The 15,101-nt window shown below is 45.0% G+C and overlaps 1 protein-coding gene across 1 annotated transcript in view; it reads left to right on the top strand.

Annotated features, from left to right (window-relative positions):
* The first annotated feature begins 3,692 nt into the window (after window positions 1-3,692).
* The window catches only part of TMTC2 (transmembrane O-mannosyltransferase targeting cadherins 2), a 257,774-nt gene continuing 246,365 nt past the window's right edge, over window positions 3,693-15,101 (top strand). Inside the window, exon 1 of the mRNA XM_063322846.1 lies at window positions 3,693-4,183. Within this exon, the coding sequence (XP_063178916.1) occupies window positions 4,101-4,183 (83 nt within the window). The 5' untranslated portion in view covers window positions 3,693-4,100. The remainder of the gene's footprint in view (window positions 4,184-15,101) is intronic.

The following is a 15,101-nucleotide window of genomic DNA, read 5'->3' as shown; positions in this document are numbered from 1 at the left end:
GTACTGATGCAAGTCCTGCCTGTGCTTGTTTTTCCTGCGTGTCTTCAGTTTTTACAGTTCTATTTCATGTCGATTTCCATGAGATTTTACTCTTTTGCGGTTGCAGCTTATTCTTACTTTGGTTGTCATCGCTGATGTTATTATTATCGTAGCACTCACAAAAGAAAAAAAAAAGGCAATTTCTTAAAGAGAACAGAAATGCTGGTCTCTTTGAGAGTTAATTTGATCTTGTCAGCATTGCAGGAAAACAACAGCTTAGATCGTAGTCCACAAAATCAAACAACTTTACCTTTATGAATCAGCGAGTAACTCTGAAAGAGGCACTTGGCCGAAACATTCTTCTCTACCCCATTTTTTCCTGCGTTTGATAAAATAAGGTCATTCGTTCATCTAAGTATTCAACTAACTTGATTTCCTTCCTTAGATAACACCAGCCTATCCCTGACTACTAACAACAGCAACTGTGTGGGTGTTTTGAAATGCACCAAAGTTTACACTTCTGAGGCTCGTTAAGTCACATCTTTGGATGTAATTTAGGTTGCTCAAAATTATACACAATGTGTTATGACATTTATGTGATGGTCTCTGAGCGTAAGAACTGGCAAACAATTAGTAAATCCCACTTGATTATTCCTATAGTAACATTTAATATCCAGTTACCTCATTCTAATAAAAAAAAATCCCAGCAGCTTTCGGGGGGTTAGCCTCTCTCGTCTCAGATGCTTTGAGGAAGTTGGCACAAATATTTTCTACAAGCTCCAGCAAATGAACCCGGTGTATAGAAATTGAAGTGTCTAATCTAATCTGTTGAGGGATCTGCACCACATGCATTACCCTGACATTTAAGGTCTCATAGTCAGTGACCGGTTAACCAGATCCGTCACTGTGACAGACATGTATTTCTACATGCTGTGCCACAACTTAGTCTTTCAGGCACAGTTTAGGTGAAGTACATCGTAGCACAGTGACTCAGAGTCTACAATGTCTTTGATGAAGAAATTTCCAGATTGGTAGTAAACCAGATGACTTTTGGTTGCCCTATTTGCAATAAAGCATGGAGTTTGTCTACTAAGCTGTACACAACCGATCAGCCGTTAGTCTGCATAACGCTAGTTATCTTCACAATTACTGTTATTATTATGTGTTGTTACAACCCTCTACCTCTTCCCTTTTCCCTGATACCAGAGTCTGTGGCAATGACTTTCTGGAAGTGAAGGTTATTTTGGAAATGGCTGCTTAGTGACACATCCGAACTTCTAAATTACCTCTTTCAATACCTTGTGATTACTGTACATCACACTGTAAATCTGCTATGAGTCAGAACGTTATCTGACACCTCCAGATGATATAGTAAAATATGTTCATAACTCCAGTGCGTTTATTACTTTTAACTAACCAAGAAACAGAGTGAACTCCTCGAGCACACTTTGATTTCTACCCTCTTGCTTTCTCCTGAGGTGTTGTTTGCTTAACAAGGCCGATAATTTTTATGTTGAACTTGCCTCCAGCTTCCTGCCCAGCCTCATTCCGCCCTCTGGCCCCAGCTTGGCCTGGCACACAGGGCCTCGGAGCTGACGAGTGGGGTGGTACATGCACACGTTCTCATCTATTTCTTTCCACAAAGCAGGTTTTCTCCATCAGAGGAAGCTCTTGACTTATCCTTTGTTTATATGGAGAAATATATCTACGAGACGCAGATTTTGTAGACTGTTGTGAGTGCAGCTAAATCCACTTGGATTTAGGCTGGTGGAGCCCTAATGCCACTACCTGCGTCCATCCTGGGGCACTGGGGACGTCCAGCAGAGCAGCAATTCTCCGCAGAGTCTACACACTTCATCCCACCCTTTCTTGACATTTGGTTTTATTAGCCAGAGTCAGGCTTTGTTAAACTTTTTCCCTGGAGGATTTGTTTTGTTTCTAAAGCTTTCCTGCCTGCCCTCATCTACCCCAGCCGGTAGTCCTGCCTCTTTGAAGAAAAAATCCATACAGTTTCGATGGAGAACAAGAGACTTCTGCCACCGTGACTCAGCAGCAATTATACTGCTTTTTGTGCAGAGTTTATTAGGATGTTCCAGTGAAGGAGCTGTGCAAACCCAGTGCGTAAGCTCAGCAACCCCCCCTGCAGCAAGAGGGACTAAGTCATGATGATCGGGATCTTGGGAGTAGGTCCAGAAACACGTCGAGAATCGGCGTTCGAAAGTGAGGACTGCAGGTCTTCCGACAAAGCGTACCAACTCTTTAAAATCTAGGTTACTGTGTTCTGTGCTTCAGGCTGAAAAGTTTAATGCCAGATCAATGTGATCCGCTAATGGGTTCAATAAGGCCCCTCCAAGCTTTAATATTCTGAAGAAAATGCACCCTCCCCCCATGCCTGCAATTACCGCCACTGATGGTGATAACACACCCCCTGACTCTGAGTAAAAGCAGCTGAGATGTTTGTGACACTTGGGGCAGACTTCACAGGAGCACTTTAAGCATTGCTTGAAAGAGGTCTTAATGCACTTAATATATTTTGAGGTTGCAAAGAACAACATTAAATAATCACATAGGGGAGAACGAAAAACCTGTTAAAAGCTCCCCAATTTATTAGACACAGCTTGATGTACAGACTCCCATGCTTCTGGGACAGCATGATGTGTCACTTGATGGAAATCACGAGGAAATGCTTATAGAAAGGGCTGTCTAGCAGAAAAAGGAGGACACGTTTTTAAAACTCTCTTAAAAAAGGAAACAATCAGCTTGATGGACCCAAACCCTTTCCATAACTTCACGCCTCTATATCCCATGAATTATTGAAGATGGATTCGGTGCATTACTTTCCACAGCTGGGTTTCCTGTCCGAGCCGTTGATTTGTCCCACTCACTGCAGGCGGCTCAGGCTGTGCCCACCTCACCCCATCGTGGGGCTGCCCCGAGTGAGCTCTGGTTTGCGGCGCTCCTTGCCTTGGGGTGTGTTTCTTTCCAGTGTCCCCCGCTTCTGCCCAGTTTCAGTGGTTACCTTTGGTTTTTGCTTAACTGGAAGCCGAGCTGAGAGCTCCCCATGGATGTCGACGCTGACACGGAGGAAAATACCAGGCTCGGGGTAAGTGGGATTGTTGAGTCCCCTGCTCTGCCATCCCATTCCCAGTGGAACCCACCCTCTCTTTCCTCCTAACGAGCTTCCATCTGACCTATGCCGGGGGAAGGGCAGGATAAAAAGAAGGAAAGGGGGGAAAAGGGGAAGAGGAAAAGAAAGATGGGTAAGGGAAGAAAAGGGGAGCAGGGGAAAGGAGGAAAGGAAAAGAAAGAGAAACTAAAATAGAAAGAAAAAACTGAAAATAGAGAAACTGATAAGAGAGAAACTGAAAAGAAAGAAAGAAAACCGACAGAAAATAGATGGAAAGAAAGAAGTCGGAAAGAAAAAAGAAAGGAAAAAGGAAAACAGAGAAAGGGAAAAGGGGAATGGGAAAAAAACCCTTGAAGAAGAGGGTCGTGCCCAGCCGGCGGCAGCGGCGGGGCCAGCCCTGCCCAGCGCACGAACCAGCCCGCCGCTGCCGCCGGTGCGCACACGGCCGCGGCCGCGGCCACAGACGCGGGTGGTGCCTCCGCGCCGCCGGGGGCGCGGGCGGGGCGCGGGGCGGGCACGCGGGGCGGGGCGGGCGCGTGGGGGCGGGCACGGGGCGGCCCCTCACGCAGGCGCGGTGGGAGCCCGGGGCGCCCCACGCGGGCGCTCTCAGAGCCTCGGCGGCGGCGCCCGGCTCGGCAGCCAGGGGGGCGCGGGCCGGGGCCGGGCGCGAACCGGAGCCGCGGCAGCGTCGAGGCTGCGGCGGGAGGAGGGCGGCAGCTGCTGCTGCTGCCGCCGCCGCGCCCCGCGTCGCTCCGCCCAGCCCAGCCGCGCTCTCTCCGTCGCTCGCCCCGCTGCCATGGGGTAGGGGGCGGCGGAGGAGCGGGTTGGGGGGGCGGGACGTGCCGTCAGGCTGCGGCCGCCGGCGGAGTGCGGAGCGGCGCCCCGCGGTGCCGGGGGTATCGAGGGGCAGCCGCGGCGGGGCTGGGGCGGGAGGCCGGGCAGGGGGGGGTGCCCCGGTGCGAGCGCGGTGGCGGCGGCGGCGGCAGGCGGAGAGATGATCGCGGAGTTGTTGAGCAGCGCCCTGGGGCTCGCCCTGTACCTCAACACCCTGCGCGCCGACTTCTGCTACGATGACAGGTAGGGCGGGGGGCGGCAGGGCCGGGCGGGGGGGTGCCCACCTGCCGGGGGTGCCCCGGGGGTGGCGTTGGGAGGGTCCCGGCGGCTCCTCGGCTCCGGGTGGCCGCGGCGGCGGACGCTCCGGGGGCTTTGACAGCTCCCGGGCGGGGTGGGTCCCCTCCAGCCCTCCCCGCTGGGAAGGGACCCGCCGCTTTAACTTCGCGCGTCCCGGGCTGATCCCTCGCGCGCCGTGTCACCGGGCTGGCGGCTCCGGCGGGAAGTTGCCGAGCGCTGTCGGGCTCCTCCGGGCGGCCGCGGGCACCGGAGCCCCCCGCCGGGCCGGGCAGTAGCGGGGTCCGTACCTGCCCCGCTGCCGGGCGTACCCGCCTTCCGGAGCTGCTGAAAGGCGCCGTCAGCAGACGGGGAAGAAAAAAAAGATATTCCAATTTGTGCTTTTTTTCCGGTGGCTTAATTTGATCGCAATTAAAACGGATGCATAATTAAAATGTATTGGGGAAGGCAGCACGCCTGGCTAAACTTATTAACCGTCCTGGGGTGTTTTCATGCTCCATTGGAATTAAACCATCCAAAAAAAAAAAAAAGTGAGCAGGGATTTACTTTGACAGCTTTTCATCTGCCTCTCTCCTCGGTGGCGAGCGACCGTCTCCCCTGGGTGCGAGCGGGCAGCTGCCGGCGGCTCCGCGCTGCCCAGGCGATGGTTGCCCGCATCGCCTAGGTGGTAGCCAACCCCCCTCGGGGGGTGCGCACGGGCGCCTCTGTGTGTGCCAGCGGCCGGTCCCCGCTTCGTGGCTCCGTTTCGCGGTGCCGGCGAGCCCTCCGTGCGGCTGCGGGGCGGGGGGCAGCGCCCTGGAGGGAGGAGGGTCCGGTGGGAGAGGACGGGGACAGGTGGGGCGAGGTGGGACAAGGGATGCGCCCGAAGCGGGAAAAGATGTCGCTGGATGAGCGGAACTTCCCAGGGCGCCGATGGCATGCCAGAGGGTCGGTTGTGTCTTTGATCCGCCTGGGGGAAGTAAGACCTGCCTGTCCTGGAGACAATTAGTTACTAAACTTGGAATTTTCTTCCCGTACGCCGTACCACGGTGCACCTGCCGTGTTTAAGGGTCTGTCACTGCTTCCAGAATAACGTGTCGTTCCCCCCCGCCCCGTTTTCAAGGGTTGCTGCTATTAAACCTATTATACTCGAAGTAAATGCCAAGTGTTAGTCCTGGTCCAGGTCCTTGGCTGAGAAACAGTGTCAGCCGCAGAATGTGGCGATTCAGGCTTCAGTCCTTCAGGTCATTTACATGCACTTGGAGCCTTGTGAAGCAATTAAGTGTTTTTAGGTTTCTGTGAACCTTCCAGTTATCACCAGTGATTTTTTTTTTCTTTTAACCTTTCAAAACTTCATTCACAAACAGTAAAAGAAAAAAAACCTGCTGTTATCCTGATATGCGAGATCTAAGTTGGATCAATAGAAAGCAGTGAATATTTTGACACACTGACACTATTTCAAACCCGCTTGTTATAGTTAAGCACCGCAGGAGTTGTGGAGTATTTATGTAACCCTAAGGAGCATATGTTGCAATATTTAGGCAAAGCTGGGTTGTTTGAGGACGTGCTTATAAGGCTGTCCTGCCAGGCCGGTTCAAATTGGCTAGGCATAGAAAACAATTTGAAGTACTAACTGGTGTTATTGATGTAGAGGTCAAGGTTACTCTTGATGTTGCCTGCGTGTGCTTTAATGCAGCTAGAAAACAGCGATATTTGAGTGTCATCTCGGAAAGGGTGGAAAAGATAATCACACGCTGTCTTTGCTAGTGCTAATCCCAGACTATTTTAAAGGTGTTCTAAAACACTGCTTTGTTTATGTGTTTACCTCCCAACTAAATAAAGTACTTCTCATCATCGTAGCTAAGATTTAGGCATTCAGTAGAGTGCTCTGAAAGCTAGTTAATGGCATTTCTGTATGTGGGGTCGTCTAATTAGGATGTTTTTTACTGCAGCACTGGAAGGGGCAAGGCAGAAATGGCTGTTGCATGCTAGTAATTGTTGAACTAGAAAGGGTTGTCTATTCAAAGAGGCAGGCTCTCATCTCAGACCCAAAGTATTCTTTCACCTGTAATCACAGAATCTCGCTGCCCTGCAGGAGCCGGCTTGAAACGTAACACTAGAAAAGGAGGTCGATGCTGGAGCTGCAGGACACAGCCCTCCATGTGGGAGATGGATCACACTACTAACTTTAAGTGAATCAAGATTGTGCATTTAAGCTGGGAACCTGCAATGTTTTGTTTCATGAGGGCAGCATATTGCCATAGCTTTTTCTGCTTCCTTTGCCATTATGTTGAAATTACATCAGACTGTTCTTTTTTTAATATAGTGATCAAGCTTACTATATAAAGGGTGTCTGTAATTGCTTTCTGTATTTTTTTTTTTTTATGTAGGTTGGGTAAGATTAAGTGGCATCGTAAAAACTTCTTATAGCAAAATCAATTTCCCAATGGTAAAACTTAATATTTTAGCAGCAGCACGGCACCAAACCAAAGACTGTATGGACAGTGATATAACAAACTTTCTTGTAGTCTGGGCATTATGACTCTATATCAAAGGGTTCAATATTTTTATTTCCCACCCTTCACCCAATTAAACTGAAATTGAATGACTTTAAAGCCTGAGGAAGTTGAGTAAGCAAATGTATACATTCTTACTTTTCAGCATTAGTCTGCTGAACTTGCTGTTTCTTTCAGGCTAGCCAGATATGTGGCATGCACATAATCAGTGCAAACATGTGATCTTTTTGATCAATTGACTTATTGATTACTCTGAATGAAAGTGACAGCCTCTAAACCCGGGAGCCAGTGTAAAGAAGAAACACTGCTTTATTTTTTTTTTTTTTTCCTGGGGCCCTAGAAAAGACAAGCTTTTGCCACCCTGTTCCCTGCTACTGTTATTCTCACAGACAGCTGTGGTATTTCCTAGTTACATGTGTAGATTATTAGGGGGGGAATTTCCCTCCCCAACTCAAAACCTCCCTGTTCATCCAGGAAGAAATAAATATTTCCCCCCCCCTTTGCTTATTTGTTTTATTTGAAGCTGGATGTGGCGTGCAGTAATGTGAAAGAAGACACGAATGCAGGAAGAGGGGGAACTCTAACCATTCTAGGATTTTATGAAATATTCAGATGTTGTTGGTCTAATGCCACAGTGAGCTCACACTGCTTGTTAATAAAGGTTTATTTATTGCTGAGCAAAATCATCTTGGAACTGATAACAAGGGGTAGGGAGAAATGCAATTTCCATTCCTGCGGCTGTATTGAAGATCTTGCTTGTTGCACTGTGTTAAATCCAGCTTTTTGACAGATTAAGGGGGGCTAATCTCTGCACATGCAGTTCTTGTTTCATGCTAATATCTACCAGTATTACAGGAGGGAAACCCATTGCTGCAATTAGGCTTACACGCCTGCGTAATTATTTTTCCCTGCCATTTAAGCCTCCCCCCAAAAGGAGGCAATTTGACCTGTGGGTGCCTTGCATTGAAGTTGTAGTCCTTCGTGTGACCTGTGCTAAATAAGACAGGTCACTGACAGTTTATAGCTGGGGTGTGGAAGATGTAGTGCTCTGTGTCTCCGAGGTCATGCGTTGCTACGGCAAACACGTCACAAGCAACTCATCTATTGAGGTGTTCCTTTCTTCTCCCAAGTGTCATAAGAAAGGCATATTTTAAGGAGAGTCTTAGTAGGAATCTCTAACCTTGAACGATGTGTTTTTTCTGTGGCACGCTGACAAAATTGGCACTCCAGAAAATATGTACAGATTTGTCTGTCTCCATGTAGGGCTCTTCCCTGAGATTTGGTAGCACTGACCAACTTTCTCCAGCTCTTGCTGCATTTTATTTAGCAGGCCTGAATGGGGCAGCCTTGCCGACAGTAGAACGTATCCAACAGCCTTGTTTCAAAGTCCCAGGGCAGTATTGCAAAATGTCTTGAAGAAATCCTGATAAATGCCTTCACTCTGTAGCGTCAGACTCGCGTCATTTAAAAATAGGCCGAGCCCATACACGTTCGACAGTACCTCTGGTGGGTCTGCCACATGAGATTTAATCTAGCAAGTGACCCAAATACGTGCACTAGAAGAACAAGTATAAGTACACTGGGGAAAATTGCTTGCCATCTGTCTCCTTGTTGTATGTGTAAATTTGATTATTAATTTACATCTGTGGTTTTTATGGCCTCTTTTTGCCATCTACTCCTAACTTTTCAGCTCCAAGTGCACCTCTACAGTAGCTTTCAGTGGATCCAGTTTGCGGGTGGTTGCTATCTTCTGAATTCCAGCGGTGAGGCTGGTGATGGGGAGAAGTGGGGAGAAAGGGACTTGTATACGTTCTCTGTAGTATTTTCCCTTTGTCTGTTCTGTTGCATCTTCTGTGTGCTAATTTCAAATTACCATAATTTATATATGAAACAAGGACTTTAATATGTTGATAAAGAACAATGTAATCCAGAGAAGATGCACAAGTAACTGAGGCTCTGTAGTTTTCGGGTGTTGTAGTTGAGCACCAACCAAGGAAATCAGTAACTGCTTATCTAATGTGACAATCCTGGCATGATAATATCCTATTAATATGATACTTGTTCTATTTTTAAATGCTGAACATCATCTAAAAATATAATTGGCTTTTGATTTTTTTTAAAAAGCGTTTCTGCATAAAAATTTCTGTCGAGTGAAACACTTTGATCAAAATATGGAATCTTAGTTTCATCAAAATAGTGTTGTTTTGGTGTTTTTTTTTTTTTTCCAGTGGAGATGCTGTAGTGTAGAGATTTTTGGAAGCAAAAAAGAAATTATGTCCCCGCAGGCTTTATTTTAAGATTCTTGTTGCATATATAACACTAGCATAAACCGAGTAACTTCTGGTAGCTGGTTCAGAGAATAAATTCATGACTGTTAGCAGACGGAGAGTCTCCCTGAGCCACAGACGGGATGCGCCTCATCTGCAGGAAGTTCTTCCAGCACACAATGGAGTTACAAATTCAAATGATCCACTTTCTCCAGCATCTCCCATATGTATTCCAGCTGCACTTCTGAATCCTTTAAGTTTGCCAGAGTGAAAGTCGCTCAAAAGGCTCAGAAGTCTCTCTCATCTCAATTTGTTAACCATCTGATAGCTGCAAGAGTGCTGAATTAGAGCTCCTTTGCCTCCCTCATCTGGAAGTTTGCCCTTCCCTCCTTGTTCGCTGCTAGGATTATTTTTTAATTTTTTTCTTTTTTTTTTTTCTGTGAAGTTGACTGAAGCAGACTTTGCTGTTTGTTTATGGAATTTCTTTCTTTAGCTGAAATATTTGATGCTGAAGCTGTAGATGCAAGCCTGCTGGCAACCTGTGGTGAAAGTTGCTCCAAATATACAGTTGGAGAAACAGACTAAATCTGAAGACAGAGATGCTTGTTCTTACTGTTACTTGTGTAGAAGTGAATCTGTTCTTTGGGCCAATGTTTTAGGTTAGATTTTTTCATTTTTATTTCTAAATATTTTATAGGCTTGACACAGCTTTTGGTTTAACTATCTCTTTTGAAAAAGATGTCTTTTTGGACTGTCCATTTCCGTCAATGTTCTTTTTTCACCCCTATTTTTTGTCCAAAATGGTTGTTTGAAAGATGGAAGCGTTTTATTTAGAGACTGGAACCTTATGGTGGAAGTTCTTTGTTCTCCGACACTTCAGCCCTCAGGTTTTTAAATTAGTTTTGGATTTTCTCTTGATTGCGGAAGTCTATTGTTGGCCTTTGAGGCTTTGCAGCCTTTGAACTCCCTGTGCTTTCCCAATTGGGGTGAATGATCTTATAAACTCTCCTTATCTCCCTTTAAAGTGGGAGCTTGTCATGTGGGCAGGTTATTTAAGTCAGGATGACAGCAGGATTTCATTTCACTTATTCTAGATTGCATTCTTAGGTCGTATTCCTGCAGACTCACGATAGTCTTCTAGACTTATTTCTGTTATTGCTTGCCTAGGTGGTCCTTCCCCAGTAAGAGGGAGAGGGTGTAAATCCTGTAATTTCTTTCCCAGTTTCACCCTCTGCAGAACTCCATACTAAACCATATTTTCCCCGAAGGCCAGCCCGTTGCTGAATGAAACTCGAAGAGACGGAGGAAATTGGTTTTTGGAATTGCACCTTTAATATTACTTAACATGTCGACTCTATTGCTCAGCTTGCTACTTCGGGACAGTTGAAATATCTTCTGGACCTGTGAATGGCTCGTAAGGGGCATCTCCAAAGGCAGCGGCGTGCGCTTTGGCTCTGTCTTCGGAGGATGCTTCAGCCTAGCACGGGGTTGCTGTTGTTCATATATGACAGCTTAATGTGAAACAAAGAAATGTGCTGGATCACTGGGGCGGCAGCTAAGGATCAAGTAATCTGTCAATCTCTTATTTTACTTCAAGGAAAAAGAAGACCAGTAAATCAGACTGTTTGAAACTGATGAAACTTGGCCACCCAGGTTCTGTAACCGGGGATGGCTGGTCAATGTGCTCCGGTGCTCTGCCACCTCGGCCATTCCTGGCCTTGTTAAGCTTCAAGAGGGAGACAAAGTAAAAGCGGCTTCCTTGAATACTAATCCTTGCCTTCTGTACGACATTGTGAATTACTCTCTTAGCCTTTGTTGTCCTATTGGCTTCATGAGATTTTTCAAGAATAGTGGAAGGTTTCAATTGGAGGTAAATAACCATCATTTACTGTCTTCATATCCCTTCTTTCCTTAATCTCTTAATCTTTTTAATTGCTATTTGTTTTATTGGAAATATTGTACTTTCAGCATACACTGTTTTGTCTTTATATCTTGATTCTTTTGATTTATTTTTGTTTCCTGAGTTTATTCGAATGGCCCATATTCATGCTTCAAAAACTGTTAAAAATCAGGGTAACCTCTTAAAACATATGGAGGTGTATATACGATCACTATAGTAAATAGAATAGCGGATTTTTATTGTATGCCTACAACTTGAGACCAAGTCTGTTTTGGCATCAGTCTTCCAGCAGAGAGCTGGACAGACTTCCCCTTAGTCTGCCACAAAGGCTCCTTAATTTATTTGCAGGGGTCACTGTTGACTGCCTCGGAGCTCTTCTTTCTCTCCAGGAGTTAAGCACATTGGCCTCAGCAGTGCTCCCGGTCCCAGCTGGCCCAGGAAGCCGGAGACAGACAGGTAATTGAATGAGGGTTTTCCACATGGTGGTACACGGACCATTACTGCTAGACGAGGAGACTGGTCTGTGGCATCCCCTGTTATTCACTGACCTGTCAGCAGACCAAAAAAAACCCGCCCTGACCTCTGACCTGGTGTTCAAGGGAGGACAGATTTTTCTGAATTTAGCATCCTGTTTCCAGGATGTTTTTTTCTGAACTTAGCATTACTCTAGGCTATTTTGCTAATGAGAGGATTGTATGATTTTAAGTCCTATGTATTTTAGTCAGCTAGTCCAGTATTAGTTCAGAGGAACAACACAGTAATTGGCAGCAGAACTATCGCTGTAAAGTCTCTGCCAGTGCCTGGATGCTATTTTCATGCAGCTTGGTAGTTTGTGTACTTAAATCCTAAAAAAGGATTTGAACTCTTGAAACAGGGTCATGATTCAGGGACCAAAATGGTCATGGAAAGAAACCCACTCAGCAGCACCCTAAACTGTTCCTACATCTGTCCTGTCTTCCCACCCCCGTGGCTTTTTACCTTTAACAGTTAATGACTGCTGTGGGCCCAGGAACCAGGCTCCAGTGTGCCTTTCTCCTAACTGCTTCCCATCATCGCTGCAGAGTGACCTGCACGCTATGCTTCTGGCACCCTTCTAGTGGGAAACCAGTCTTTGAACCCCCTCAAATCCCTAAATAAAAGATAGATATGGCGCAAATGTTTGTCTGTAGTCACAACTTACAGATAGCATTTCACTTCTGTACACAGCGTTTCCACTTGCTTGGCTACCTACTCTGAGTAAGTGCGACTTCTCTGAGAATTTTCTCCCCTTCTGTTGCAGGGCAATGTAACTCAGAGTTGGATGGCTTTCTGTGAGTCAAATACTTTCTTTAGGAGGCAGCGGCTGGCTGATAAGTGGGTAGGCTTCCAGCATTGTGGTGCTTCAGGAGTGCCCTTACAGCATCTAGCCTCCAACTTTCATGCGGGGAATGTTTCTCAGTTGATGCTGTTTAAAATAGCTCTTAGGTTTTGCTCAGTAACTATTGAAACTGGTAATGGTTATTTACTTTGGTATTAAAAAAACCCAGCATGTACGAGTTCCAGTGTATGAGTAAAGCACTAAGAAATACTCTTCCACTGAAAATAGTCTCCATAAGTTGATGTTTGCAGTGGTTTGAAGAATTACTTGGTGGGGAAAAAAAAACCCAAGGCAGTGTATAAAGATTTTCAAGAATTAACACAGGTACCAGGAAAATAAACCAGTCTGTACGTGGCGGGGTCAGCCAGTCCCCTTATTGTGAAGTATCACAGTTAAAACCAAGCCCCAAAATCCATCCAACTAGCACCAAACTGTTTGGTTTTATCAAAGAGCCCCTTGATACGTCTTTATCCAGATCCCAACAGGAGATGAAAAACTTCATGAGGAGACAAGCAGCTGTGTAAAAAAAGATTGGTGTGCTGGAGTGGCCTCTAGAAGGTAGACAGAGGTGATCTGTACCTGTCATCATTTAAAGTCTAAATATTCAAGTGTGTGGCTGGTCTCTGTTTTGGATGCACGTGTCTGGTGGTTCCTGTGCCTGCCTTCCAGCCTGGCGTGTTTCTCTGAGGTGTGTCTTAGAGTTCAAGGATGCTGTAAGTGAGGATGTGAGTTGTCCCATTGAAGTTCTTTATATATTCATGTCTATGCTCTTGGTAGGCTTTTAGTAGTCACTTTGAAATGAAAGATGCAGTTCGCTGGATTATAAAGTAACAGGTCAACATCTTGGAGGCAGCATGGGGAGAACTAGAACTCCTAATCCAGAATTTTATTTTCTGCAAAGGACTAATTTGTTCCAGGTCTCTAACATGAAACCTTGAAATGGGAGTTCATTCTGAAAAATCAGCCACTTCTGGGACTTTGACTTTGAGTCAAAGTCTTGAGTCTTGTGTGTGTGTCATTTGGTTCCATCATTTCCAGAGTGTGTTTTTGATGGTGAGCCTTTGAGAGGCCACAGGAGGATCTCACTGCCCAATGTGCAAAGCAGCACATTAAGTGATACACTTAAAAGTCTGCTTTTTGAAGCACATGGTGCCTGTGACTTTATAGGGTATTTAGTACTGCGTCACTTCTCTTCTGCAGGCTGCTCATGTTGGTGCTTTTACCCTTTTGTGTGACATTGTGGCATTACGGTAATGTAGGAATGTTCTCAGTTTAATTTTACAGCCTGACAACATTCATGGGTTGGGATCAGTTACGTTTGGCCTGCTCCTTTGTTTGAGTGGGCTTGTACCGGCCTACTTTGAGAGGGGGATTTTGTCCAGTTGGAAATTCAGATGAGATGCTGGCAGTCACCCCTGGTCATTAGAGTGGCTGTCCTAACCCCAAATAACAGTGAGGATTTTTCTTACCAAAGTGGAAGGAGCCCACGCTGCCTTGAGTGTGACTCTGTGGGTGTAAGAATCCACTTGTAGCTGTTGTTCTGTAGGTCATGAACCTTCTGCTATATACTGTTTTTCATGCTTCATACCCTTTCTAAAAACAGATTTTTTCTTTTCAAATAAAAATATATTTGAAGGAATGCTGTGCCTTGTCGTATCCTCTCATTTCCAACAGTTATGTGAAGATGAAGGTACTGTCATGCCTTCTTTTGTACTTGATACTGTATTTATTTGATTTGACTGCCCAGTGTGGCAACAGTGTTGATTGTTTTTATTATTTTAATAACAAGATAAAGAAGAAATGAAACTAACAAGATAAAGAAGAAATTAGACTCAGAAGCGAGGCATAGGCTCAAAAGTGAGGCAGTATCTTAAGAAGCCTTATTTTATGTGTTATATACATCACCCCTCTAGATACCACTAAAATAAGAAAAATATTTATGTCTTGGATTAAGCCTTTTTGTATTGGCTTGTCTGTCCTTATTGGTGGCAGAATTTCATGAGTGAATCGTCTTGGGCAACTCTCTGAAACAATTTGTGAACTCTGGAAGTTTGGTTTGTGGGTGTCTACCAAGGTCGCTCTCATTCTGCCTGAATGAGAAGGTCATTCTGAAGGTCATTTCTTTGACCTTCCAAACTTCCTCCCAACTCTCACACCAAAAAGAAACACTGTACGGTTCCTGGGAAGATATTTCTAGGAATGGTATGCATCTAGCTGTATTTCCTTGCTGCAAAATCTTGAATTGTAACAAGAATTTCCTTGTAGTAAATTCCGTGAAGATGCAGTGTATGTGCTTCATTTTCTTCAAACAATTTCAGTTGTACTTGAGGTAACTTTTAAAGGTTATTCATTTATTATTTTTTTCCAGGAGGAAAAGGGGGCTTGGTCTTGTGAAATTAATGTTAGTTGCAGAAGAAAAGTTTCTTTTTTTAATTAATTATTTGTAATTAAACTTCTGATCTACATTTTTATAACTAAAGCAGAAGAAAACTCAAGCTTTTTAAAAGCACTTTGATCTGAATTAAGGTTCCAGTGCCAAAAAAACAATTTAAATGCTGCATGGCTGTATAAATAAAGCTTGCTGAAAGAAAAAGTACTAAGAGAATGATAAGAAAATTTAATCAAATAAAATGGCATTTTTGTGTATAGCAACCTTCATTTTGTAGCACAAACAGTTCTTTATCTTCTTTGTAACACCAGTATACTTGAATAAATTTTCTATTTGTGTGAAAAGACATAGCTGTATGTTCTATTCCATTTCACAGTACATTACTCATCTCTTGTATGTAAATCACTTGGCTTGTTAAAAATGGTAGTATTTCTCTTTAATAAACATCATGCTTCTGGA

This window comes from Chroicocephalus ridibundus, chromosome 1 (assembly GCF_963924245.1).
Source record: "Chroicocephalus ridibundus chromosome 1, bChrRid1.1, whole genome shotgun sequence".
Classification (NCBI taxonomy): Eukaryota; Metazoa; Chordata; class Aves; order Charadriiformes; family Laridae; genus Chroicocephalus; species Chroicocephalus ridibundus.
The sequence above is the reverse complement of the archived record's forward strand: the minus strand, read 5'-3'. Positions and strand labels throughout refer to the sequence as shown.